The 19,656-nt window shown below is 40.7% G+C and overlaps 1 protein-coding gene across 1 annotated transcript in view; it reads right to left on the reverse strand.

Moving 5' to 3' along the window:
• The window catches only part of ST8SIA1 (ST8 alpha-N-acetyl-neuraminide alpha-2,8-sialyltransferase 1), a 242,445-nt gene extending 223,058 nt beyond the window's left edge, over positions 1-19,387 (reverse strand). Inside the window, exon 1 of the mRNA XM_006897203.1 lies at positions 18,703-19,387. Coding sequence (XP_006897265.1) covers positions 18,703-18,938 — 236 coding nt within the window. The 5' untranslated portion in view covers positions 18,939-19,387. The remainder of the gene's footprint in view (positions 1-18,702) is intronic.
• Between the last annotated feature and the right edge of the window lie 269 nt (positions 19,388-19,656).

Here is a 19,656-nt window from a genome sequence, read left to right on the forward strand (position 1 = left end):
TTAAAGGGTGTCGGGTTTTCTTGCTGTTCTTTTTCAATTTGCTGGAGATATTGGGTTAGAGAGTCAATAGTCTGTTTTTCATGTCTTTTGATGTGTTTGCTTATTGCTAGGTAGGAACAACTTGCTGTCATCTCACCCAGTGAGATAAGGTTGGGATGGATCCTACCCTCCAACTCATGCAGACTGCAGCTTTTCCAGGCAATGCATTGCCCTGAGGCTACACACTGAAAGGCGGGGTTCCTGATACAGCTCATCAGACTCTGCGTGATCTTGCCCCAGCCCCCTTTTCTTGCTCACCTTCATGCCTACTAATCTTTGACAAGTTGTATCATGTTACTTTCCTTTCTCTCCACGTCCGGCAATCTCTCTTGCCATGTCATCTCCTCTAACTAAACACAATTTTCATTCTTCAAACTCCTTTTTACCACCCTTCAGGTCTCAGCATAGACAGACATCTCTTCCTCCAGGAAGCATGTCTTCATCACCTGTATCTGGGCTAAGTTCCATTCTCTTAATGCTCTTCTAACACTCTGTGTTCTCAGTATTGTGGCTGGGGCATCGATTATTCAGTGGCAGAATTCTCATCTTATAAATGCATGTAAAAGTTGGACAATGAATAGAAAAGAAAAATAAATTGATGCCTTTGAATTAGGAAGTTGGCAAAGAATATGGATTATAATATGAGTGGCCAAAATAATGAACAAAAGTGGAGTCAGAGTGCTGATTAGAAGGCAGAAAAGTCATACTTCATCTCATGTATTTGAGGCATGTGATCAGGAGGGGACAGTCCTGAGGAAGGATGCCATGCTGGGACAAACAGAACGTGAGCAAACAAGAGGAAGGTCCTCAATGGGATGGAGAGACACAGTGCCCACAACAATGGGGTTAAGCATAGAGGAAACTATTAAGGATGACAACAGATTAGACAGGGTTTTGTTCTGTTGTACACAGGTCACTGTGAGGTGGAGCCAATCTGATGGCACCTAACCACAGTACCATGGAGGAAACTTGGGTTCTGTACTTGCCCAATGCACTCAATGCAGTCACTGCCCATCCACCAATGAATGGATGCCTGCACATTGCTGCAACACTGAACAGGTTTCAACAGAAGCTTACAAACAAAAATGAGCTAGAAAGTCCGGGAAGTCTACTTCTGAAGTTGTTATTATTGCTGCTATTGTTGTGAGGTGCCACTGAGTCAACCACAGGCCACAGTGACATGATGAAGAGTAGATCTGTATCCATGGTGGAAAGGTTTCAACAGAGCTTCCCGATTAAGACATACGAGGAAGCAGGATTGACCACTCATTTCTGAAATAACAGATCTTTGGAAAGCCTCTGAAATTAGCCAGTGAAAACCTTATGAGTCACAATAGCTTGATCTTCAACTGATCTTGGGGCTCACATAGACTGGGCAGCCTTTCCTTCTGTTTACATGAGGTCACATGAGTGAGGCCCCAACTCCACAGCAACTAAAAACAATACTGTACTTACACTGTATCATTATTGCCTGCTTCTCACACTGGATTCTAAACGAAAAGAAAGCAGGACTCATGCCTGCTTTGCTGAATTCTGTATCGTTACTCCTATGACAGTACCTGGCACATAGAAGGGTCTCTAAAAACAAATATCTAAAGAACAATGAATTAAGGAATGTGTAATGAATGTTGACTGCACCTCAGTGGTTAAAGACAATCCCCAAGGAGACCTCAATAATTGACTCTGGGTGCACAGTCGTTGTTAAGTGCTACCAAACAAGCCACGTCTCAGTAACCTTGTGCACAACAGAACAAAATCCTGCCAGACCCTGAACCATCAGCATAACTTCTGCTGTAATTAAGCCTACTACTGCTGCCCCCATGTAGATCCATCTCAGTGAAAGTTATTCTCTTTTTCACTCATCTTCTATTTTACCAAAAATGACATCTTTCTTCAGGGACTTTCTCCCCTACTGACAGACAGCATGCCTAAAGTACCTGGGTTTCACCATCCTCACTTCCAAGGAGACACAGTGCTTTGATTCAAATCATTGCTAGAGCACTATTGCTTAACTTCCTAGCCTCAGTGTGTAAAATGCAGGTGACAGATACATCCATCTTAGAAGGGTGTTACCAGGATTGTTACATACAACAGAGTCAAGCCAAGCTCAGAGCATACCACAGAGGCAAACCAGGGGTCACAGCTGACCCTGCAGAGGGTTTACAGAGGCAGTGAATCGCACAGGAGAATACTGCCCATTTTCCTCCCAAGGAACAGCTCAGGGATTCAAACTGCATGCCACCGGGTTGGTGGCGCAACTTGAGGAGCTCCCAGGATTACATGGGTTCATATAATAATTCTTAGAGTAGTTTCTGGAGTAAAGAAAATTCATTTGTTTCCAGTTTATTTATTCAAGGAGATTTTATTGGACTATTTTTATGCTGTTTGGAAAAAATGTACTTTGTATTTTATTTTGTTCATTTGTCATTTGTTTTCAACAGGAATGCTTTTCCTGTTTGGTTCAGAGCATTAAAAGGGTAAAAACATTTTTTTTATTTTTGTTGTTGTTTTATTAGCATGAAATCCTCACATTTTTATAACCATCACCAGTAAAGCTTTTGAGAGACAAATCCTATTTGTGATTGCTGCTCCAGGCCTGCAGAAGTAGATGGTAAAAACAGGTCCATGAAACTAGAACCACTAGGTTCTTTTTATCTAGCGCTATAAAATTCTTTGTTGTTGAGTCAATTTACAATGTTCCTTCAAATAAAGCAAAAATCTCTCTTCGAGTTTCCAGGGCTATATTTTTTACAGAAGCAGACAGCCACATTTTTTCCCCATGGAGTCACCAGTGAATTCAAACTCTTCTGTGTGTATGTATGATTTTCTTGCAAGTTTACAAAGACATTGGTTTTCATTCATTCATATATACATGTTTTCTTCCACCCCCTTTCCCAAATTCACTTTGTGGTGCTTGTCCTATTCCAGATAGTGTGGGGTGTGTGTGTGTATGTATATATCTAGAGAGTGTTATGATAGTGATAGTAGATAGATAGTTATTATATATATACACATATATATAAATATAAATATATATATATTGTCGTTGCTGCTGCTGTTGTCATTGTTGTACTGTAGAGTTGGAACCGACCCATAGCTGACCCTCCAGTGCATTTTCAGAGGCAATTAAATGCACGGGAGTAGATTATCCATCCTTCTCATCCTTCTGCGAAGCAGCTGCTAGACTCGAACCACATACTTTTGAGTTCGAATCTAATTGTCAAGTCCTTTCAAATTGTCATTCCTTTCACTCATTCTAGAATTTCCTTTTTTGACTGAAATAGTTCAGTCAGCATAATGTTTTCCAAACTCGTTCACATTTGTAGCATTTTTTAGCTCAATGATCTTTTTAGTGCTGCATAATGTTCTATTGTGTGGATGTTCCACAATTTCTTTGTCCATTTGTTTGTTGATAAGAACTTGGGATGCTTCCATCTCTTGCCATTGTGAATAATTCTGCAATAAATCTAGGTGTGCACACATCTCTTTGTGTCACAGTTCTGTTTTCCTTTGCATATATTTCCAGTAGTGAGATAGGTAGGTAAGTCAAGTGTTATTTCTATTTTCAACTATTTTAGGAAGTATCACACTGCCTATCACAGTGGTTGTATCATTTTACATTCTCATCAGCAGCGAATGAGAGCTCCAATCTCTCTGATCAATTAAGTGGTAGAACCGCAGCCTCTTTAACAATGTTGCTCACAAAAGTGGACATCTGCAGAAAACTGAAGCAAGATCCACACCTCACAACATATACAAAACTCAACTCAAGGTGTATCAGAGACCTAGGGGTAAAACAACAACAAAAAAACGCACAAAAAACAATAAAGATCATCAGAAGGAAAAAAATAGGAACAAATATAGAAGTCCTAATGTATGGCATGAATAAACTTTCAAGGATCACCAAAACCCACAATCAAGAGATGATAAAATAGATGATTGGTACCCTTATACAATTCAAATCCTTGTGTCTATAAAAAATCATAACTAAAATTTTTAGAATATTCCAACACATCAAAAAGAAAAAGATAACCAATCAAATTGCAAAATGGGCAGATAAACAGAAGCTTCACCAGTGGGGGGGGGGGGAATGAGATGATCAACAACTCATGGACTCATGGAAAAAAAAACACAACAGACCTCAAAATCACTAGACATATAGTAGAGATGCAAATCAAAACAATGAGATAACATCTCATCCCAGTAGCAATAGCAAAGCTCAACAGGACAACAAACAACAAATGCTAGCAAGGATGCAGAGAGATTCAGAACTCTCACATATTGAATTAGAATTCTTGACTTCTCAGCAGCAGAGTGTTTAACCATTGCACGACCAGGCCTTTTATCTATGTCAGTTTTTGTCATGTAATGGCACTCAGTATATACTAACAGAATAAAAAAACAAATGCTGTAAGTAACATAAAAAAATGTAAATATCTGAGGTACTGATCTCAGAGCATCACATGTATTAATTCACTAGTCACTACAAGTCTATATAGTGGTCTTCATACTATACTCACTGTCTAGAGAGTGGGAAGTTAGACGTGGGGTTACAGGGTATGAACATCTCTCTTAAAGAACCAGAGGAGTGAGAATAGCACAGGCCTTCACTGCTCCAGAGCAGAAAGCAGATAAAGAGCCCACAGCCCAGCCCCATGGTGCCTCTAGAGACAAAATAGAAGCAAGAGGTTTGTTTATTCATTGTTGACTCACAGATTGTGGTACTGAGAGTGGTATTCACTAAGAAAGTCTGTTGGGGGGTGGGGAAAGCAATGATTATCACTCGATGCAAGTCCAGAAGTCCAGATTAACAGCATGTTCAATTGCTTAATTAGTTAAAGTCCCAGTACAGTTCAGTAGCACAACTCCAAGAAGCCTCTGGTTTCCTCCATCATCCAGCAAGTTTGCCTCAGAGCAGTTATAAATCAGCTTCTCCTTCAATCACTCAACAAGAACAGAAAAACCTTTAATTGTGGCCTTTATCTCAAGGCTCCTCTGGTTACACCTTACCACAGTTTTCACAGTCTCTCCACCCTCATCACCAAGGTATTCTCATCTCCCTCAAGTTTTGCTGCCCAGAGAATGGGAAACACTCTCTCTCTTATCGTAGTCCCAGAGTTGTTGATGATTTGCAAGACCATGTGTCTGCTGTTAGGGTAACTGGAGACCAGAGGAGGCTAATAGCTAAAAAATGCCAACATCACACTAAGTTTTCAGGTGATAAAATAAAGATACAGAGATGTTAGGTCATTTTGTTGGGTCATATAGCCACTGACAAAGTCAAGGTCAAATGAAAAGCTGAAAAATATTATATCTCTTTTCACGGAAATCTTTCAACTCTAAAGTGAAATATGGTACTAATACACAGCATCACCCCCAACTCTGGAAAAAAAAGACATTTGATGCATCCTACAATAACAGAAATATATTTACTCAATTGATTCAACTTGTTTCCTAAAACCAAGTTGAAAAACAAATACTACAAATTCTACTAGATAATTGACATAATCATATAAACCAAGAACATTTGCACAGAAGGCAAGACTACAAATTAAGAACCCACATATCGTTGTTGTTGTTGTTGTTGTTGTTGTTGTTACTGTTATGTGCCATTGAGTTGTTTGCGACTCATAGTGGCCCTGTGAACAAAAGCCCTAAACCCTGCTCTATCTTGTGCCAAACTTATTGTCCCTGACACACCTAACCCCAATACCCCAGTCACTGAATCAATCCACCCCACTGAGGGTCTTCATCTCTTGCACTGTCCCTCTATCCTCCCAAGAATGATGTCCCTCCTCCGAGGACTGATCTCTCCTTGCAAAATGTCCAAAGTATGTCAGATGAAGCTTCAGAATCCTTGCCTCCAAGGAGCAGACTGGTCTCACCTCATCCTGTTCTCCTAGCAGTCAATGGTATATTCAATACTCCTCCAGCACCACAGCTCAAAGGCATCAATTTTCCTTCTGTCATCCCTAATCATTGTCCAGCTTTCTGATGCACAGCAAGTAACTGCAAAGATTGTGGCCTGGATCAGGTGCACCTTAGTCTCCAGACTGACATCACTGCTCTTCAACACTCTGAAAATCTAAATATTAAAAACGTATATATCAAATCAATAAAGGTGTCTTCATGGTTAAAAAAATACAGTATTTAAATGAAAATATCTTCAAGGACCTTGGTAAAAGAAGCACAGAGATAGTTTAATCCACCCCTTGGACAGAGGTGAACATTCTAGTTCTATATCCAAGCGCCTATATCCAATCCTCTTCCTCCTACAAAGACCTGTTCCCACTGGCCACTTTTTAGGGTAGGGCAATTAACTCATCCTCAGGAAGAGAGCTGGGGAAATGTCCTTCACAGACTGAGACACAAAACCAGCACCTCTTGTCCTAAGGGAGCCCTGATAAAAGCATTAAACAGTTCTTGCCTTTCAATGGAAGCAGTTGCTTACAGTAAACATCCTAAAAACATCTTCTTTCTCTACTTCTTCTCAAGCCTTTCAAAACCAAGTGTTTTTGTCTGTTGTTATGTTGTTAGGTGTCATCAAACAGAGCAAAACTCATAGCACAAGATCTGAACTCATCCCTGCCCTGCATCATCTTCACACTTCCTGACACACACGAGCCCATTGTAGCAGTCACCTTGTCAATCCACCTGGTTGAGGGTCTTCCTCTCCTTCATCAACCCTCCACCCTTCCCAACATCATGTCCATCTCCAAGGAAGAGCACCTCCTAACAACATGTCCAAAGTATGTGAGGTGAAGCCTCATCATTCTTGCCTCCAAAGAGCACTCCAGCTGCACCCTCTCCAAGACATATATATTCATTCTCTTGGCCATCCATGGGATATTCAGTGCTCTTCTCCAAAACCACAGTTCAAAGGCTTCAATTCTTTTTCTGTGATCCCTATTCATTGTCCAGGTCTCAGATGCATAGCTAGTAATCGGAAAGACTAAGGCCTGAATCAGAAGTACGTTAGTCCTCAAACTAACAGCACTACTCCTTAATAATTTTGAAAAGTTCCTAACTGCAGATTTGTCCAGTGCAGTGTGTTTCCTTATTTCCTGACTTCTGGTATCAAGGGTGTTAATTGTGGATCGAAGCAAGATGAAGCTGTTGCCAGTTTCAATCTCCTCTCCATCCATCACAGGATCTGGTGGATGGGCCTTTGTATTTAAAAGTCAGCCTGGTCCTACCTGTGAGTGAGTGTTTAGCTTGGTAAAGTTGGATCTTGGTGAGTGTTTGTGATTTACTTGAAAGCCAGGGGTAAAAACTGAGCATTTCTAATTGTGTTAGCAATCAAGTGTAAGTTGATTAACTATGTCTGATCTCATTTACAATCACCTTGGGTAGGAAGCCTCTTGTGTAGGCAAACAGGATCTGGTGGGTTGGTTTTTGTATTTAAAAGTTGGTTGGGCCCTTGAATCTGCTATTGATTGCGTTTGGAGTGAATGCTGTTCTAAGTGATGCAGCACTTGTCTGTCAGTTTTCTGTACTGTGATTACTTAGGGCTGCTATGATACTGAAATCTTTGCCACTGGTGTGACAAATTCAAAAGAGTTTCCCATCGTGGACAGGTTTGGTGGAACTCTCTAATTAAGACAGACTAGCAAGTAGGATGGGCCATCTACTTTCTAAATAAAGGGGTTTTGAAAACCCTATAAACCCTAAACAAAAAGAATAGTTATAGTGATGTCATGGTAGAACGCAGACTGGAAGTCAGTTGAAATAAGGAAAATCAACAACAAACATCATTTGTTACATGGTATGTTCATAGCTTGAATATTGGAAAACTGGAAATTGTTAAAAACGAAATGGAACACTTTTGTCTACCAAAGTACAATTCATTCACTCTTCTCCCAGGAAACATTCTCTAACTGCATGACCCCACAAAAATATCTTCTTTTCCTAAGTGATCAAAATATTTATATTCTGTAAATTTCCAATGTTGTTAAAATGAAGGATATTTTTCTATATTTTTAAAAATCTTGTCATCTAGGTTGATTTTCTTTTCCACAACACTGATCCTCAATCAGGAGCAATTTTTCCCCTGGGGGACAGCTGACTAAATCTAGGAACATTTTTCATTGTCCTACTTAGTAGGTTGAGGCTGGGTATGCTACAAAATGTCCCAAATGCACAGAGCAGTTTCCACAACAAAGAACTCTGCTCATGAGTAAGAATTCTCTGAGAATTGAGGACATGCCTTTTACTCTTTTGATTTTTCTATGACCAGGTAGGTTGTTGGGGGAAAAGGTAGGTATTCAATAAATATGTTAGTTGACAGACCTGCTCCTCAAATCTTCCATTCACACAATAATTGGTGTGTAAAAGACTGTGATAAGCTCTAGGAATGCAAAATAAATGGCATAAAAACAAAGCATTAATGTTAATACAATCTGTGACATGCACCTGTCACTATCAGATTTTTATATTATCTACACACTCCGCACTAATATGCAAATTTAAAAATGCAAAAACTTAGTTAAATTCAATTGCTATGGTCTCTGGACCTCTTTTGCTAATAATGGCAAACACATTGTTTGGGATAAATTAACTGAATGCACCAAACCACACAAGCTATAAAGAAAGTACTGAGGATAAACTTCTCACACAACCCAAAGGAAGAATAAGAGAAGTATTTTGAGGAGAACTAACATGATTGCTGATGTCAGACTGATCTGATCTTTGCTGAAAGCAAATAATACCAGAAAGATATTTACTTGTGTTTATGGACTATGCATGTGAAACCTATGCCTAGACCAAGAAGCACTTCCGGAACAGTACAAGGGAACAAGGGAATCTGCATGGTTTAAAATATGGAAAGGTGTGTGTCAAGGTTGTACCCTTTCTCCAACCTATCCAATCTGTGTGCTGAGCAAATGATCTGAGAAACGGATCTATATGAAGATGAAAGTGACACCAAGATTAAAGAAAGATTCATCAATAACCTATGTCATGTAGATAAGAAAAGTTTGCAAGTTGAAAGTGAAGAACACTTGAAGCAATTACTAAAGATCATAGACTATTTAGCCTTTAATTTGAGTACTACACCTCAAAATAAAATAAACTTAAAAGTAGACCAAAAAACAACATCACAATAAATATAGTGAGACTGATGTTTTTAATGATAATTTAACTGGATCTACAATCATAGAAGCAGCAGTCAAGAAATCCAGACATATTCCAGTGGATAAATCTGTTGCCAAGGGTCTCTTTAAAGTACAAAAAGCCAAAAAATGTAATTTTAAAGACTAAAGTGTGGCTTATCCAAGCCATGATATTTACATTTGCTTCATATGTTTGTGAAATTTGAAAATAAATAATGAAAATGAACTAAGAACTGTGATGTTGGTAAAGAGTACTGAATATACCATTAATTGTCAAAAACACAAATAATTCTGTCTTTGAAAAGCACAGCCAGGGTGCTTCTGGGAGGCAAGGATTGTAAGACTTCACCACATATAGTTTTGGATATGTTGTCAGGAAGAGGCCATCCTTGGAAAAAAGTACCAGGCTTTGAAAATTAGGTCAGCAAAAGCTAAGAGACCCTCAATGTGACTAATTGGCACCGTAACTATAACAATGGACCAGCACAGGAGTGACTATGAAAATGGCAGAGGATTTGGCACAGCTTTGGTCTTTTGTATACATGGTCTCCATGAATCAGAGTCAATTTGATGGTATTGAATAACAATAAAAACAGTATCATTTTCTCAGGATCCTACCAAACATTCCATTTTACAGACAATGCTATTGTTGTTGGTTGTTAAGTGCTATCAAGTCAACTACAATACAAGCTAGCTTGCTCTAAGAGTGTAAGTAGTAGACTCTGAATTTGAACACAGGCCAATGAACTTCAGATAACTCTTAACTAATATATTGTACCATCATAAGGTGTGTAGGAATTGTCCAGATGAATGATAGGAAAATGAACCTCTGAGTTAGTATATTCTAGACAAAAGCAAAGGCATGAATGAAACCACTGGTCCAGTAAATAGAATACTAATATTACTAAAACATCAAGAGTAAAAAAAGCACAAATGGAAGATAAGGTTGAAACAAGCAAGGACATATCCTAAAAGATAGTAACGGTGAGGCCTCATTGTTCCAAGTTAGCAGGGAGCAAGCTTAAGGCTTAGCGTCAAATAGGTCTGGGTGAGCATTCCAACCTCATTTTTGTTACTGGACCTCTCCAGAGCTCAATTTGCTCATCTACAAAACCAAGAGCATTATATGTATCTATTTTACAGAGCTGCTAGGAAGAAATACTAGATAATGCACTAAGTGCTGGGCCTGCCACATTTTATGTGTCCAATAAACATCAGTGATCTTTTTTTGCTGTTGTGGTTACTTTTAATAGTGTTTTCCCCACATTCATTTATTTGCAACATAACTGAAATTTATTTCTTAAGCACAAAAATATATTAAACTATCTTTTTTGTAAACTTCTTTCAAAGGAAAATCTAAAATAACTCACTTAGAAACACTCAATTGATAGCCAGATATGCACAAGGCTGCACCTTCCTCACATCTCTTCCCTCTCCCTCTCCTCACCCCACTCCCTTACGCTGCCACCAGGCAGCTGTGAAAACACCTGAACCTCCTGACATCTGTGGGTTCAGAAATAGGAAGAGGAAAGATGCTGCATAAAGCTAGAACTGCTAAGAATAGTGGTTCATTCCGAACCGGGAAAAAGGAAAAAGGAACACAGCTGTTTAAAATCATGGTTGCCACCCTGTGAGTACACAGGATACTCAAAACAACTACTGTTATGAACAGAGTTATGTCCTTCAGAAATATGTGCTGTAAATCCTAACCTCTATGGCTGTGGTGGGAGCTCTGGTGGCCTAGTGGGTAAAGAGTTGCACTGTCAATATGAAGGCAGGAGGTGCAAATCTACCAGCTGCTCCCTAAGAGAAAGATGGGCAATCTCCTCCCATGCGATTCACAGCCTCTGGAAACCCACTGGAAAGTCAGCTACAAATCGGTTCCAAATTGACTGAACAGAATTAAATTATAATGTGGTTATAATTTCACTTAGAAATGAGTTCTCTTTTTCATATTTTTTTCTCTTAATGAAGCAGGATTAGTGAAGAATGTATCTTGAATTATGAGATTAATGGAGGCTGTATTTCTTCAGAGATGTAAAAGATTAAACAAATGAGCAAAAGAGTCAAGGGTAAGAGGGGCGGGCAAAGATCTTCAAGGAACCAAGGAGAAGCTACAGAGAAATAGACTCTCTTCCAGAGCTCACAGAAGTAGAAAGCCTTCTCTTATAACTGACATAATGGACACAGACTTCTGGCCCTATACAAAATAATTTCTATTTGTTAAAGACATCCACTTTTGGATTTCTGTTACAGCAGCACTAAAGAAGCAAGACAACTACTTTAGGCAAGTCCTTCCCTATCAGACAACCCATAGGGAACAGTGATGGAGCATCTGCTGATAGCTGACAGCTGCTATCCATCCATTTCTCATGACTGCACCTTCAACATATTCAGAGATTGTGACTGGACTTTTTTCTACCTCCCAGCCTGTGGCCTGGGGACTCAGTGGGGACTGGGGACATCAGTCACTTCCATAATTCCATTTCTTGAATTTTGCTACCCACTCTGCTTGGACTTCTTACCATCAGTCAAGAACTCATACACATCCCACACCTCTCTGAAGTCTACTATGATTTCCCTCCTTCAGCATAATCAAAGGTTATTTTCTCTGACCTTCTCGACTCTGTGCTATGCTTGTACTGTAATAATAGCATGCATCAAACAGAAAGGTTTGCTCATTCTAGGTGCTTTCTCTACTGTATCACACAGGTCTCAGTATATACTTATAACACATTATTGAGTTTGTGGTTGTTGTTATGTGCCATCAAATCAGAAATGACTCACAGCTAAACCCTCCAGCAGTTTTTCAGAGGCTGTAAATCTCACAGGGGGATATTGCACATCTTTCTCCCTAGGAACAGCTGGTGGTTTTTAATCACCTGCCCTTGGGTTGGTAGTGCAACTCCTTACCACTAGGCTACCAGCTCTCTGTCACAAACCTTTTACAGATAGAGAAATGTAAGCTCTAGGAGTTGAACTCATCAGTAGCTGAAAATGACACCAGGATATCAACCATGGTTGGACAATTCTCAAATCCACATGTTTTTCACCTTGTTATACTGCCTCTATTTTGGGGTCCTACGCTAAGTTAGTTGGTTAATTATATACATATCTAGCTCTCCTATGAGATTGTTGTTGTGTGCCATCGAGTCGTTTGCGACTCATAGCGACCTGTGTACAACAGCCCTAAATCCTGCTCTATCCTGTGCCAATCTCACTGCCTCTGATACACCCATTCCGATTACCCCAGTCACTGAATCAATCCACCTCATAGAGGGTCTTTCCCCCCTCCTGCGCTGTCCCTCCACCCTACCAAGCATGATGTCCCTCTCCAAGGACCTGTCTCGCCTTACAACATGTCCAAAGTATGGGGCGAAGCCCCAGAATCCTTGCCTCCAAGGAGTAGCCTGGTTTAACCCTCTCTAGGATGAATCTGTTTTCTTGGCAGCCCAGGGTACATACAATACTCTTCTCCAGCACCACAGCTCAAAGGCATCAATTCTCCTTCTATGCTCCCTAGTCATTGTCCAACTCTGATGCATAACAAGTGATTGCAAAGACCATGGCCTGTATCAGGCGCACCTTAGTCTCCAGAGAGACACCAATGCTCTTGAGTACTTTAGAGAGGTCCCTAACAGCTGACTTTCCCATCGCAGTGTGTTTTTTTATTTCCTGGCTGCTGGTGCCAAGAGTGTTGACCGTGGAGCCGAGCAAACTGAAGCTGTGAACAATCTCAATCTCTTCGCCATCCATCCTGATGCTACCAATTGGTCCAGTAGTGAGAATCTTTGTCCTATGAGATTATAGCAAATTAATTGATGGCAGGGAACCAGAGCATCTTCTTATAAAGGTGAATAACAATAATATTGCTACAAGGTTGTTAAAAAGACAAAATGAGACAATACTTACAAAGCACTTAACATAGTATCAGGTAGATATTTTTTTAAAAAATCAAAACTCATTGCTATACAGTCAGTATTTATTTACAGATAACCTTTTACTGGGTTTCCTAGGCTGTTAATCACATAGGAGTTGACTGCATATCTTTCTTCCTCAGGAGTTAACAGCACAACTTCCCACCCACTATGTCAACAGAGCTGCCTGGATAGATAATAAGCATCTGATAATCTGTTGTTCTTAGGATGTTTTGGAGGTTTAGATGTAAGGAATTTTTTTTGTGTGCTGCTACTTCAAAGGTACTTCAAATCCACCAGCCACTCCATGAGAGAAAAATGAGAAATCTCCTCCAGTGAGATTTACTGCCTCTGAAAACTTGTAAGAGGGTCAGCTATGGGTCAGTTCTAGAGGTATGTGGCTCAAATTTACCAACTCAGGAGGAAAAGATAGGCAACCTCCTCCTGTGCAATTTAAAGTCTCTGAAAACTGACTGGAGGGTCAGCTCCGATTCAGTTCTGACTCGACAGCACACAACCATAATCTGTTGGTGGGGAGGGGTGGGGAGGGAGAAAAGTGCAACAATGGATGAATGGAAATCCAAAGTCTGTAAATTTCCATTAAAATTAATAATAATAATAATAATAATGAAAGTTAATAAAAATCCAGTAATCTGTTTTTATTGTAGCAAGAATAATGCCTTCCATTGTAATTTGTGAGCTGAAGTTCATTTTCTGAGAGACAAAGGAAATAAGCAAAGATTTTATAGGAGAGTCAACCAAGGTTTTAGTTTGGCATTTTCCTTGATCAGACAATCAGAAGACAACAAGGGTTAAGGCTTCAAAGCTTCTATGGTTTGTACAACAGACTTTAGGAAAACTTTCATTTCTGTTTAAAATCTAACAGCATTGTTACTTTCTCCCTGCCCTGTTCTATGTGGTTTATCAAGGTACCTTCTGAGATATCAGCACGTAGCAAGTTCTGAGCTGGGAAAACAAGAATATTGCAAAAGTTAATGAGAGTAAAAGCAAAACAAAATCTTAAATTCTGGTGCTTACATATGTAATGAGAAATTTTCTCTTCTTTTTAAAGAAGTATGATTTAACCATACTTTAAATCATTGGATTTATTAAATAATTTGTTTAGTTCAGTGCTTCCAAATCAGAGGAAGGAATGTGCTCACTTAAGGTGTAAGGAGTTACGCTGCCAACCCAAAGGCTGCAGTTCGAATCCATCAATTGTCCAGCAGGAGAAAGATGGGCAAACTCGTCCTGTGTGATTGGTTTTGGGTATTTTTTAGTAGGAGGTAATTACCCTTAATCCAGGCAAGTTGACTGTGCTACCCCAGAGTCCAACATATATGGTACATAGCAGTTACTTGTTGGTACGTTGCAGCACACTTACTAAATTGACCACCATGCTTAGAAACACATTTGCCGTCATTTGTGGCAATGTGTCAAATACTGGTTGACTGACTGCAAATATTTACACAGAAGAGCTCTGGGCACATAATGGTAAAAAGGTAAACTGTAATCCTGAAGACACACAGTTAAATGTACCAGCAGTTCTGTAGGAGAAGAATGGGCAATCTCCTTCCCTATGACTTACAGCCTCTGGAAACCTGCTGGAGAGTCAGTAATGAGGCAGTGCCAACTCAAATGGCACACAACAACAACAACAACATGTAAGTTATGTTATTCTTATTGCTGGGTACCTGGATTCTGACTCATAACAACTCTACGTAGAGGGAAGAGAAACAGCGCTTAGTCCTGCTCCTTCCTCACAAACATTTGCTGTTTGACCCCAGTGTTGCACCCACTATGTCAAACTGTCTTGTTGAGGGTCAACCTCTCTTTTACTGACCACCTACTGTTGCGAGCATGATGTCCTTTCCCAGAGACTAGTCACTCCTAATAACACGTCTCAAGCACACCAGATGAGCTGCCACACTCACTTCTAAAGAGCACTCTGACTGGATTTCTTTGAAGACATCTGGCAGTCTATGGTATATCCAATATTCATTCTGCCAGAACTTCTTCTTCTGACAATCTGTGGAACTTCCTCTTCTGACAGTCTGTGGAACTTCCTGTTCTGGCAGTCTATGGTATATTCAATATTCTTCACCAGCACCATTATCCAAATTTATCAATTCTTCTTCCATTTTCTTTAATCACTGCCTAGCTTTCACATGCATATGAGGCAACTAAAAATATCATGGATTGGGTCAGAAATACTTTAGTCTTCAATGGGACATCATTGCTCTTCCAAACCTTGAAGAGGTCCTGGCAAGCAGAATGGCTCAAAACAATATGTTGTTTGACTTCCTGACTACAGCTTCCAGGGGTGTTGACTATGGATCCAAGTAAAGTGAAATCCTTAATAATTTCAAACTTTTTTTTATTATGTTGAGGCATAACCCATATTAAAAGTTTTTTATCTTAATCAGTAAGTGCTTCAGGTTGTCTTCACTTTAAGCCATCAAAGTGGTATCTGTATCACATGTTGTCTGTGATTCTTCCTCCAATGCTGATACCACTTACATCTTCATACAATTAAGCTTTATGGATTATGGGCTCAGCATACAGACTGAATAAGTATAGTGAAAAGACACAACCCTGATACACACCTTTCTTGATTTTAAATCACACAGTAGCCCCTTTTATCTATTCAAATGAATTCATATTGGTTCTACATGAGCCAAATTTAATGTTCACAATTCTTCACAATATTCTAAAATCTGTTATAATCCTGGCAAGTCAAATACCTTTGCTAAACCAATAAAACACAGGTATGTCTTTCTGGTATTCCCTGCTTTTAGCCAAGACTCCTCTCACATTAGCATTGGTTGTCTCTTTTTCCACGTCCTCTCTGAATCAGAGTTAAATATCTAGCAGTTCCCTGTTGATATGCTCTTGCAGCTGTTTTTAAATTATTTTCATCAAGTTCCTTTCTTCCATTTACTTTAGCTACTCTACATTCAAGAGCGAGTTTTAGCAATACCTATTTATGCTCATTTTATACTTATATGCGGTGCTACATACAAGTATATATGGTGCCAATCTATGATTTATGATGAAGTGTGCACATAGCCCTACTTAAACCCCCATTGTGTATATAGGTGTGTATGTTTACATTTGTGGAGAAGATGCTTTAGGCTAGAGAAATAGAGATCCTTTTTATGCTAAAGTTACAGCTCCTTGACATAAGCTTCTGGCTGACCTGTCTAGCAAAAAACAAACATATAAGCATGTACTACTATTAGTATTACAAACTATATTTTATATTGCATATTACATCTCCTAGTAATCTAAATTCTAAGAAATAATGGCTTTTATTAAACTAGTAGGCTGTAAAAAGTGGTATATCACTTAACAAATGACAAAACTTGGATTGTTTTTTTAAGTTTTATTCCTGTTTGTTAAGTATATATGTAGGTAAAACATTCTAACTTCGTATGGGCTGACCAGATGTCCATATTTACATGGTAACACAGGAAACTATCATTTATAACCATCATAATAACACTTGTTTATTGGGTACAGAAGGTGCTAGAAACTGGCATCAGTTATTTTATTTAAGCCTTAAAAATCACCCTACAATGTAGATGTGCGTACTTTTATTTTAAAAATTAGGAAGTTAGACTCATAAACAATAACTTTCCAAAGCTTCTCACTGCTTATGCAGTAGTAACACAGTCTAAAATTTCCAGATTCTACTGTGACAACCAAACATCTTTCAAATGGCATCAGTGACTCTTGCAGATTTACAGATACTAACTTTTTAAAATGTTTAGACAGTTTTATAGTGTGTGGATTTAATCAGTGATTCTGTGCACATAGAGACCAGACCAAAGGACAGCCAAGCACAGCAAAGATTACTCCAGGCTACAGACAGCAAGGAACAAATATGTCTCAGAAATCATCAGCCTGGGTTTCTCACATTCTGAAGCATTTTCCACTCATTGTGTATCTCCAAAATATAATCTAGTGTGTAACAGAGCTTCATTATTCCTTCTCCTACACAAAGCAAAAAAATAATAAAAAATAAGGAACTCTTTTATTGGGAACCAATGGGAAGTTCTTAACTCATTTCCTTATATTATTTGAAATGAAATTAACTGCTTTCTATGGAGAAAAGAATTTCAGAATGTTAGGCCTTTAAGGTGGTTTTGCAGCAATATTAATACAGGAAAGTGAGAAAATTAACCCTTATGTACTTCTAGAAGAATGGAGTTCTTTTTAAATTTAAGGACAAATTTTCAAAAAAGAAAGGATGAGCAAAAGTAAGAGAGGGAAACCCTTCCCTCACAGTTTAAAAGATAATTCAGCTGCCTTCTTCAGAAAGACTTGGCTATTCTCTCTTTGCCTGCCTTTGTAGGAGCAGGCCTGACAAGGGAAGGGTAATCATATGTATATAAAAGCAATAGATGATTAGATAGATAGATAGATAGATAGATAGATAGATAGATAGATAGATAATAGATAGATCGATAGATTGCTTAACATTTATAGTAAATAGCTGTAAAGAATGTTAAAATTGACTGTCCCCTACCCATACACTGCTTGGAAAGGTCCTATTCAGAGCAGAGCAAAGTACTCTCCATCCAGACTCCAGTCACCAGAGTTGACTGCAGCATCATCAGCTTCTAGGCTTGAAGGAGGGGTGACAGTCCCGAGAGAGGAGGCTTCAGTGGTCCTCTCCACAGGCCATGGGAAGTGGAGAGGAAACGGAAGCACCCTTGCCTTCCTTCCAATCTAAACTGCACAACCCCTACTGTCACACTTATTTTTAGACCCTTCAACGGAAATTCCCAGAAAAGAAGGGAAACTACAACCTTTGTATGAACCTAAGGGTTCTCTTTTTCCAACCTGGTTTTGGCTTTTTGGTTTCTTTTCCTATTCCAAGACCTGACCTACAGCACACCTTCCATGCTCCTGGAGAAGACATACACAGTCTAAGCCAAGTAAAGGGGCTGGGAGCTTTGGAACTCCGGTCCTTCAAAAGCACATGACCTTGGAGAATTACCTTAAGGTGCAAAAACTCGATTTGCTGCTGGTAAACTGGGGAGGATACCATATTACTAGACATTTGGAGGGACTCTTGCAAAAGCAAAAATTAACACGACCTGGCCTCTAGTAGGACACTGTGTATGCTGGAGTGGGGAGGGGGGTAGGTTAACAGCACAAAACCATCGGATTCCAGTTAGGTGTCCACGTTGTGATTTTGCTACCCTTCCTTGCCCATCACTTCACTGATGAGTCATTTATGACACCAGACTCTTCACCTAAGTTCACCTTTCCCCTAACCCTCATATATGTCTAGCTCCCTACAGTTTCAAACTGCAGAACCCAAGAAAGGAGTTTTCATTAAGGGAAAAGGAGTAAAACATGCGGAGTTCTTCCTACTAGTTATTGACAAGTCGTTAAAAACAACTCAAGCTTGTAAAGGAATGCTTCTTGTCTTCACAAGTGCAAAGCGGGAGTCTTCACATCCCTTGGGGTTGAGTGGGGAAAGAACCCTGGCAAAATTACTCGGGTTAGGAATGGCTGGGAAGGAGGATAAGAAAATAAGAACTGGGTGGAAAACATGCCTCTCTGTCCTCCGCGCGCTGGGAGGGAAGGGCGCGAGGGAGGAGAGGTAGAGAGGGCAGGAGTACCTGAAATCTCTGGCCGCTGTCTGGTTCCTCCTCCATGCAGTGCCCTGTTGCAGCACCCCTTGCACAATCTCCTTCTCGTTGGGCAGCCGGTAGACCGGGAAGATGTAGAGCCAACAGAGAACCACAACGCAGAGGGCACTGGCCCCCACCGGCAGCCTGGTCCGCGGGAACTTCCACGCCAGTATAGCCATGGCCCCTCTGGACGCGTGCAGCCGTATCCGCCCGCAGGGGCTCATAGCAGCCCCGGGGTGGCAGGGAGGGGCGACGGCCAGAGCTTTCAGCACAACACTTGTCCAAGTGGCAGCAAAGGGTCCCCGCACCGGCGGCCCCCCATGCACACACACCTTCCGCTTGCTTGGCACACGCACTCACGTCTCTTCGGCCCCCTCGGGCCCCCAGAGGTCAGAGCAAGGATTTTTAAAGAACAACTTTTTCAAGGATTTCTTTTCAGACGAAGTGAAGGGGGGGACAAATCACGAGCTATGGCCATGGTCGCTTCCCCTGCAGAAGGCGGGCGCTGGGGTCTCTGGCAGCGACGAGTCCCTCCAGCCGGTTCTGCAGCATCACGGTCGCCCTCGGCGTGGGACCGGGGAGAGGCTGGGCTCCCTCCCAGACATTTGGTGGCGGTGTCCCCTCTGAGCAATGCTCCTTTCGCCCTTCGCCTCCTCTCCCCGCCTCCCGCGCTGCTGCGCCGCCCGGCACCCCCCAGAAGCGCTCTCCACGCCGCGCCAAGTCCTTGGAAATTTCCACGGTGGCCCGGGACCGCTATCCTGACCCAGGCTTTCCCACCTCACCTACCAGGACCCTCGTTCCCCACCCTTCCCAGAGAATAAAAGAACTCGCTCTCATCAGTTAATTCAACGGCGCGCCGCAGCCTTCCGCTGCGCCCCGGACTTCGCAGACAAACGCCCGGGGATTGGTGGAAATCAAGGTCTCCCCCTCCGTGCCCCCCCC

This window comes from Elephantulus edwardii, unplaced genomic scaffold (genome assembly GCF_000299155.1).
Source record: "Elephantulus edwardii isolate Elephantulus edwardi_28Jun2011 unplaced genomic scaffold, EleEdw1.0 scaffold00206, whole genome shotgun sequence".
Classification (NCBI taxonomy): Eukaryota; Metazoa; Chordata; class Mammalia; order Macroscelidea; family Macroscelididae; genus Elephantulus; species Elephantulus edwardii.